This window comes from Desmodus rotundus, chromosome X, assembly GCF_022682495.2.
Source record: "Desmodus rotundus isolate HL8 chromosome X, HLdesRot8A.1, whole genome shotgun sequence".
In the NCBI taxonomy this organism is placed as follows: Eukaryota; Metazoa; Chordata; class Mammalia; order Chiroptera; family Phyllostomidae; genus Desmodus; species Desmodus rotundus.
In genome coordinates this window covers 40,844,151-40,853,716 of record NC_071400.1, presented here as the reverse complement: position 1 = coordinate 40,853,716, position 9,566 = coordinate 40,844,151, and the positions used below count along the sequence as shown (strand labels likewise).

General features: G+C 44.9%; 1 protein-coding gene across 1 annotated transcript; it reads left to right on the top strand.

Annotated features, from left to right (window-relative positions):
• Positions 1-3,878: 3,878 nt before the first annotated feature.
• LOC128780003 (endogenous retrovirus group K member 24 Env polyprotein-like) lies at positions 3,879-9,338 on the top strand. Its single transcript, XM_053917467.2, has 3 exons — positions 3,879-3,996; positions 7,221-7,342; positions 8,838-9,338. The coding sequence occupies exons 1-3, from the start codon at positions 3,931-3,933 to the stop codon at positions 9,253-9,255; spliced, it is 606 nt and encodes a 201-aa protein (XP_053773442.1). The 5' UTR covers positions 3,879-3,930; the 3' UTR covers positions 9,256-9,338.
• The last annotated feature ends 228 nt before the right edge of the window (positions 9,339-9,566 follow it).

Here is a 9,566-nt window from a genome sequence, read left to right as displayed (position 1 = left end):
TTTCCAAGTTCAGGTCTCTAACATCTTATTTTATTTGATTTATTTTATTTTTTCATTTTTTTCATTATGGAATTTTATGTTTTATTTTTTCCTTTTTAAATTTTTTCAATATATATATATATATATTTAATTTTTATTGTTCTTCAGTTACAGTTGTCTGCATTTTCTCCCCATCCCTCCCCCCCACCCCAGCCAACCAAACCTCCCTCCCGTGCCTCCACCCTCTCCCTTGATTTTTGTCCATGTGTCCTTTATAGTAGCTCGTATAACCCTTCTCCCCACTATCATCTCCCCACTCCGCTCTGGCTAATGTTAGATTGTTCTTAACTTCAATGTCTCTGATTATATTTTGTTTACTTTTTTCTTTTGTTGATTATGTTCCAGTTAAAGGTGAGATCATATGGTATTTGTCCCTCACCGCCTGGCTTATTTTACTTAGCATAATGCTCTCCAGTTCCATCCGTGCCATTGCAAAGGGTATGAGCTCCTTCTTTCTCTCTGCTGCATAGAATCCCATTGTTTAAATATACCATAGTTTTTGGATCCACTCATTTGCTGATGGGCACTTAGGCTGCTTCCAGCACTTGGCTATTGTAAATTGTGCTGCTATGAACATTGGGGTGCACAGGTTCTTTTGGATTGGTGTTTCAGGGTTCTTAGGATATAATCCCAGCAGCGGAATTGCTGGGTCAAAGGGCAGTTCCATTTTCAGTTTTCTGAGGAAATTCCATACCGTTTTCCACAGTGGCCACACCAGTCTGCATTCCCACCAGCAGTGCACTAGGGTTCCCTTTTCTCCTCATCCTCTCCAACATTTGTTTGTTGATTTGTTTATTTTGGCCACTCTGACTGGTGTGAGATGGTACCTCATTGTGGTTTTAATTGGCATCTCTCTGATGGCTAGTGATGCTGAGCATCTTTTCCTATGTCTCTGGGCCCTCTGTATGTCTTCCTTGGAGAAGTGTCTGTTCAAGCCCTTTGCCCATTTTTTAATTGGGTTGTTTGTCTTCCTGGAGTGGAGTCATGTGAGTTCTTTATATATTTTGGAGATCAGTCCCTTGTCTGAGGTATCATTAGCAAATATGTTTTCCCATACTGTTGGTTCTCTTTATATTTTAATGCTGTTTTCTTTAGCCATGCAGAAGCTTTTTATTTTGATGAGGTCCCATTTGTTTCTCCTTTCCTTTATGTCCCTTGCTTTAGGGGACGTGTCTGTGAGGATGTTGCTGTGTGAAATGTCTGAGGTTTTCCTGCCAATGTTTTCCTCTAGGATTTTTATGGTGTTACAACTTATATTTAAGACTTTTATCTACCTTCAACTTATTTTTGTGTATGGCATAAGTTGGTGATCAAGTTTCATTTTCTTCCACATGGCTGTCCAGATCTCCTGATACCATTTGTTGAAGAGGCTATTTTTGCTCCATTTTATGCTCCTGCCTCCTTTGTCAAATATTAATTGACTATAAAGACTTGAGTTTATTTCTGGGCTCTCTGTTCTGTTCCATTGGTCTATGTGCCTGTTTTTATGCCAGTACCAGGCTGTTTTGATTACAGTGGCCTTGTAATACAGTTTGATATCAGGTATTGTGATCCCTCCTTCTTTGTTCTTTTTTCTCAAAATTGCTGCAGCTATTCGGGGTCGTTTATGGTTCCATATGAATTTCTGAAATGTTTGTTATATATCTGTGAAATATCTCATGGGTACTCCAATAGGGAGTGCATTGGATCTATAAATTGCTTTGGGTAGTATGGCCATTTCGATAATGTTAATTCCTCCAATCCATGAGCATGGTACATGCTTCCATTTGTTTGTGTCTTCCTTAATTTCTTTCTTCAGTGTTGAGCAGTTTTCTGAGTACAGGTCTTTTACCTCCTTGGTTAGGTTTATTTCTAGGTACTTTATATTTCTTGTTGCTATATCAAATGGGATGTTTTTCCCGATTTCTGTTTCTGCTGTTTCATTGTTGGTATACAGGAATGCCTTTGATTTCTGAGTATTGAGTTTGTATCCAGCTCTTTTGCCAAATTCATTTATTAGGTGGAGTAGTTTTTTGGTGGAGTCTATAGGATTTTCTATGTACACTATCATGTCATCTGCTAACAGTGACAGTTTCATTTCCTCTTTTCCAATTTGGATGCCTTTTATTTCTTTCTCTTGTGTGATTGCTGTGGCTAGGACTTTCAATACTATGTTGAGTAGGAGTGGTGAGAGAGGGCATCCTTGTCTTGTTCCTGATCTTAGTGGGAAAGCTCTAAGTTTTTGTCCATTGAGTACGATGTTGGCTGTAGGTGTGTCATATATGGCCTTTATTATATTGAGGAATGCTCCCTCTATTCCCACTTTGCTGAGTGTTTTTATCATAAGTGGGTGCTGTATCTTATCAAATGCTTTTTCTGCATCTATTGATATGATCATGTGATTTTTGCCTTTGCTTTTGTTTATGTGGTGTATTATGTTTATTGATTTGCGAATATTGTACCATCCTTGCATCCCTGGGATGAATCCCACTTGGTCATGGCGTATGATCTTTTTAATGTATTGCTGGATGTGGTTTGCCAATATTTTGCTGAGAATTTTAGCATCTATGTTCATTAGCGATTCTGGCCAGTTTTCTTTCTTTGTTATGTCTTTATCTGGTTTTGGGATTAGGATGATGTTGGCTTCATTAAACGATTTTGGGAGTCTTCCATCTTCTTGAATTTTTTGAAATAATCTGTGAAGGTTGAGTTTTATCTCTCCCTTAAATATTCTGTAGAATTTTCCTGTGAACCGGTCCAGGGCTTTTGTATGTTGGAAGCTTTTTGATTACTGTTTCAATTCCATCGGGTGTTGTTGGTCTGTTCAGGCTTTCTGCTTCTTCTTTATTGAGTTTTTGAAGTTTATATTTTCCTAGAAATTTGTCCATTTTTGTTGGGAACCGCACTGCCTGGTTTCAGAGGCTGTAACCCCTCATGGTTCAGGCTGAGTCAGAGTTGGGACCATAAGCCACTAAGGAGACAAAGCTTGTCTCCCTGGCAGGTGTACCACTTCTGCCCACTTCACCCTGCTTGGCCCTGAGCTTGGCCAGTTAGCCAATGACGGGTAAGAATCCTCAAGGGGGGATCAACCTAAGACAGGTTCTGGTCACGAAAGAGGCCTGCAGGGAAGGACTCGGGGGGCTGTGGAAAAAGGGGGTGATGGACCCTCGCCCCTCGGCTTTGAAATAGCCTGAGTCCTCATTCTGTCTGCAAGAAGTCTCCTAATCTCTTGGCTGCCTTACTTCCCTTGCCTGACTTAAGCCTGAAGCAATAACAGAGGGCAGTGCAGTCCTGTGCTGGGAGGGGCGGATTCCCTGGGGAATCAGGCCTAACAAAAATACATACATTCCTGGGAAACCTACTTAATTTGTACCCTCAGTTTAAGAGATAAGGGTCCAGAACTGAGATGAGTCTGGCGCCTAAAGTTTTATGGCCCTCTAACTAATTGGCTGTAACTCAGAATAAGCCCTCAGAGTTCTCTGTAAATCTTGTATTGTTTAACCCTTACTGACTGACAATGATCAATGAGCTTTGTCTGTATTCCTATGCGAATGAACCTAATAAAAGCCCCTGGAGAGAGAGGCTCGGGGCCCTTCTCCCCCTGAGAAAAACGGCCACCTTTCCTCCCCAAGCAGATCATGTCTTGGTAGTCTTTTTCTTCGGCCGTGGCGGAACCTGGGGGACTGCGTTAAAGCCCCCCGACATCTGGCGCCCGGAACAGGGACTTTCAGGACCTGCACGGACCAGAGGCTTCCAGCCACCATCGCCACGGCTTCATCCATGGCGGACCCGGGGGGCTGCGTTAAAGCCCCCTGACATCTGGAGCCCAGAAGAGGGGACAGGGGCACCGGCCAGGGACCTGAGGATTTTCGGGACCTGCACAGGGACCAGAGGCTTCGAGCCACCATCGCCATGGACAGCACGCCTAAGAAGACAGGAGTTAGCGCTTCATCCCCCCAGGGACAGGGGCACCGCATGGTAAGGCCCCCAGGCGTGTTACAGATCAGAGGAAAGGTTTCTGCAGGCCGCCCCTTGAGCGATTTTCTTCTCATTTCTCTCCCCTGCACCCTCCTCCAAGAATAGGAGTTTTGCTTTCTCCCCCCAAGCATATGCTGCAAATCTGCGGGCACGGGTCAAGCATTTAAAAGCCACTAGGGCGCTTGCTGCAGAAAGACTCCCGTGTTAGGATAAGCTGGATGTGGAACCGGACAGGGCTCTAGGTCTCCCGCCAGCCGGAAACAAATGTCCAGGCAATGAGAGGCACACTGTAAAAGCATTCACAGCCCCATCCCCTGCAGCACGATCCCTGCCTAGGTTTAGGCTTGGGAGGAGAAAGCAAAGACTTTCCCTTTTATTAGCTTTCCTAGCGAGGTATTTATGAGCGTCTCAGCTTCTTGCTGAGGGGCGAAGAAAAGAGGCACTTCCTCCCTCCGGTTTGAGATCTGGGGTGCCCCTACGTGAGTGGGGGCCTCGCGGAGGTGTCTGGGGTCGAATCCCTGAGACGTGCAGGGGCCTCATAGGGAATTCCATCTCACGTAATTTAACTTTTGGCTCGTCCGGGGGAGCGCGATATAAGGGTTGGTCACCCAGCGCTTCCGAGCCCTCCCAGCTGACTTAGACGGCTGGGAAGAGAAACCGAGACCCATAAGCGGGGTTTGGGTACCCAAAATATCGGGTAACCCGCCCTGACTGTGTTTCACCAACAGCACATTTCGACCCACTACACTCTCCTCCCTAGCAAGAAACAGGGTCTGAGGGTGCAGATGGATTGAAAGCGATATGAGTTTTGTAACCACCGCACTTGCGGCAGGGGAATTTCAGAAAAGGTTCTTTTAATTGTTAAGGAATTTCTTTAAAAGTTAAAAAAAAATCCTCAACCATGGGGAATGGGCTCTCTAAGGAACAAGAGCAATGTTTTAAGTTAATTCAGCAGCTTTTTAAGGCTGCTGAATGTCTCCCTAGTAAGGGATCTTTAGACTTAGTTATTTAGGAACAGGTTAGGCAAAGATTCTAAGGCTTCCCTCTGGGCTACTACAATTAAGGGAGATCCCAGATGTTACAATTGTGGAATGCCTGGTCAACTGCCCAAAGACTATTAGGCCACCTTAAAAAAGGGAATAACAAGCTTCTCCAGGGGGATTGTCCCTGCTGTGGCAGAGGCAGGCATTAGGCAAAGGCAGGCATTAGGCAAAGGAATGCTGGTCTAAATTCGACCATATATCTTGCCTATGCCCCTTAATATTTAGGGCCGTGATCTCCTCAATCAATAGGGTGTGTGATGTATTCAAAGAAATATTAAGAATCCTTCTTGTTTATGCCGGAGCCATGACCTTTTATTATAAAAATGAAATATAGGAGTGCGATCTCCCGGGGAGAGCTAGCCCTTCTCCGCGGAAGATAAGCACCAATTTTTAACTCGGTACCTGTAAACACTGATCATTTCCTTAGGGAAGAACTGGCTATTCTCCCGGAGGAAACAGTTAGTTAAGTCACATAAGGCCCTTGGCGCGAAACCGCTTTTTTCTTCGCGCGCACTGGCCCAGCTCTGACCCCGGCTTTCCTGCGGGGCTCTGCACCACCGCCGAGCGCGTCCACCCCCGCGCCAGCTTGCACCAAGGCCCAAGGCCGAGTAGCGCGCGCGCCGTGCTGCACCGGGGATGCGCGCCCCCGTGGTGCCACCGCTGCCACTGCCGCAGCCGCCACCATCTTTTGCACAGGGTCTAGAGGTTAGAATTCCAGGTCTTCACCCAGGTGGCCAGACTAGCTCAGTCGGTAGAGCACAGGACCCTCAATCCTAGGGTCGGGGGGGTCAAGCCCCGCCTTGGACTTTTACAAAGAAAGGAGAGGCACTTTTAAAACTGAGGCTATTTTTTCAGCAGCCACTTAGAGCCTCCTTCCCATTGAAAACCGGGAAGCTAAAATTTAAGGCCTTAAAGCCAAAAGGAGCCCTCCCAGCAGGGCGAGAATCAGAAAATCAGGCCCTTAGAACTAAACAGGAAAAGTAATAGGAAAAAGTTAAGGGACTGTTTCTTTATCATTCCCCTAGCAGAAAGGGACCGCAAGAGATTTGCCTTCTCAGTAACCAATACCTTTCTTCCAGGTAGCTCACTAGGGTAAACAGGCGATTACCTGTCAGACTTTTTTGCTTCCCCACGCTGGGGACGCCTACTAGCCTAATATGTCCAGATTGTCAAGCACTTGCAAAAGCGCCCCCTACTCTTAGGATTAACCCTAGAGGGTTGCAACCTCGAATAATTTGGCAAACAGATAGTACTCACTATCCCCTTCTTCATTCATAATATACTCCTTAAGTCAAACACTTGGTAATGTAATCATACTTAAGTTTTAAAAGACTTGTTATGCTTATTTTAGAATGTTATATGGATTATGTGTGCTATAGAAAGTTCAAGTGAGTTATAGATAGTCTGTAAGGACGGAATTAAGAAAGGAAAGTATAGGATCATAAAGGAAGAGGGTAAGAAGCATAAAGGAAAAAGATAGATACCAGATTCTCATTTGGCATAGAAAGAAAGTACATTAGAGTAAATAGCTGAAGAGGGGAAGTAGAAATAGAAAGGAAATAAAAGGAATAATAAGCATCTAAGTCTTTGAAACACAGCAAATTTTAGACCTAGAAACTACCTGGTCCTGAGAACAATAAGGTAATTAACTCGCTCAAACTCATTGCAGCTTGCAGAGACAGCCTAGGCCGTCCACAAGAAATCAAGACTGATAATAGCCCAGGATATATTGCACAAGCCACTCAGGCTTTCTTAGAAAAATGGGGAATTCGGCATAAAACAGGTATCCCCTATAACCCTATGGGCCAGACAATTGTTGAAAGAGTTCACCAGACTTTTAAGACATTATTAAACAAACAAAAAAGGGGGAGTCAGGAAATATCCTCCAGGAATTTAACCATGCTAGCCATACATACGTACAATTTTTTGAATTGTGATGATAATTTAAAGTCACCCATAGACAAACACTTTGTGCAAAACAGGCCTGCAGGCCCACACCCTTTGGTCTTATACAAAGACCCATTAGGGGAAGGAAGATAGAAAGGCGCAGTTGAACTATTAACTTGGGGAAGAGGGTATGCTTGTGTTTACTCTCCAGAAGGATCTTTAGAGCTGGCAGTGAAGAGAGTGAAGCCATATCATAACAGACCCGCCCCGACAACAGATGTGGCCGTTCCTCAGGATTTTACAGCTGGGACAGATGGAACAGATGTCCCCGAGGACCAAGGTGGAAGAATGTCGCCACCAGAAGACACAGACTCAGAGGAGCAACTCCCTAGATCAACTTCAGGGAGTAATTTGGGGTGACCTAAAAACTCTCAATACAAGGGCAGAACAGTATGCCCAGCAATTAAGAGTCTTAGCTTATTTGTCAGTTGGTTCTTCTAACCTCACCAAGGTGGCCCTAATCTTGGGCCTGCTCACGTGCCTTGGAGGGATAGGCTTAGCCTCTGAAGCTAATCATATATATTGGAGCCATGTTATAGACCCACCTATGTTTAAGCTCCATACTTGGTGGAATCCTGAGCCTCCTTTGTCTAGTAACGACACTGAGTGGACTGGAGGCACCTGGCTCCCCCCAGATGGACCACTAGAGGAAAAACATCATTGGCTGTTTGCTCCAGAAGGCACTGTATATGTCTCTAACCATTTACCTGCTTGCTTTTCCGTGTTAACCAATACCCTCTGTTTACCTATTATGTCTAAGTGGTATGCTTATGCAATGACTAATTATACTGTTCAACAGTCTTTGCCTGCAGTAACTCTTTCCTTAGTTGGAGCAATAGGATTTAAAGGAGAAAGGCCAGGGAAAAGTACCAAACCACCCAATTTTCCTTTATGTCAAATAGATGGTGGATCAACCAAACCACTCACTTGGAAGCTCTGTCGTGATCAAGCACCATCATTAATCAGTATCACTAATACCCGTTTAGTAGCAGAAAACTGGGGAGCTAAATAGAAAGTATATGCCATAACAGGTTCGATAATAGAGAACCCAACGCCCTTCTAAATATATAACAAACTTAGTTGGCATGGTGGAGGAGCAGGAGCCCCTATTCTCAGAATAAAAAATCTCAATCATACCAGCCCATGGCATACTTCTACTTGGAAGATGGGGCTCCCCTTTATTGACCGTCAGACAGGACAATTTCAGCTCATCCAAAGGGGAGATGATGCCTTTGGTTACTTTAACATTTGGAATATTAATTGTACTTGGGTTACTGTATGTACTTCTCATCCTTATCTGTTTGTAGCTGTCCCTGGTACACCTCAACTTATGTATAACGAGACTGCTACTGTATATACTCTTATTACTACCCCTGGCACTATATATACTAGCTGCTTAACCCGTGCAAATGTCACTCAATTAAATTTTACCACCATATTTGTCATTCGTCAACAGGCTCAGGCCTGGGTTCCTGTTAATCTTACTCGGGAGTGGGCCGATCCAGGAGGAATAAGTGCTCTCAACAAGGCCCTTGCCCGTGTCAGGACCCGCCGGTTTATAGGCATGCTTATTGCCTCCATAGTTTCTGCTATTGTAATAATTGGAGCTGCGACTACTGCGTCTGTAGCCCTTACTGAATCCATTCAGACCGCGCATGCGGTTGATGTTCTTCTCACTAATGTTACTCAGCAAATGATCCAACAGAGCCAGATTGATCAGGAAATTCTTACTCGGCTCTCTGCCTCAGAATCTGCTATTGTCTAGCTTGGAGAGCGGCAAGATGCTCTTGCACTAAGGCAACAATTTACTCGTGATCCTGGTTTTTCTAAACTCTGTGTTACTCCATTAAGGTGGAATTCCAGTCAGCATTCCTGGGCAGATATTCGTCATCGCCTGCAGGGCGCGTTCTCTACCAATCTCAAAGGACAAAATGATCAGCTCCAGCTTGAGCTCCACCAGCAACTCGGTGACATCAAATGCTTAACTGAACAGAAAGTGTTCCAGACCCTCCACGACAATCTACAATGGCTGAACCCTAAGAACTGGTTTGATAGACTGAATTTACAAGTTTGGGTCATGGCAGCCCTTGTGTGCGTCTTTGTCTTAATCCTTATTTGTGCCTTACGATGTATTTGGAGGTTGTTTTCTCGAGATCGTGATCGGAAACAGCAAATGGTAGGTTTCACAGGCTTAACAACTACAACTGATTTCACAAACAAAAAAGGGGGAGATGTTGGGAACCGCACTGCCTGGTTTCAGAGGCTGTAACCCCTCATGCTTAAGGCTGAGTCAGAGTTGGGACCATAAGCCACTAAGGAGACAAAGCTTGTCTCCCTGGCAGGTGTACCACTTCTGCCCACTTCACCCTGCTTGGCCCTGAGCTTGGCCAGTTAGCCAATGACGGGTAAGAATCCTCAAGGGGGGATCAACCTAAGACAGGTTCTGGTCACGAAAGAGGCCTGCAGGGAAGGACTCGGGGGGCTGTGGAAAAAGGGGGTGATGGACCCTCGCCCCTCGGCTTTGAAATAGCCTGAGTCCTCATTCTGTCTGCAAGAAGTCTCCTAATCTCTTGGCTGCCT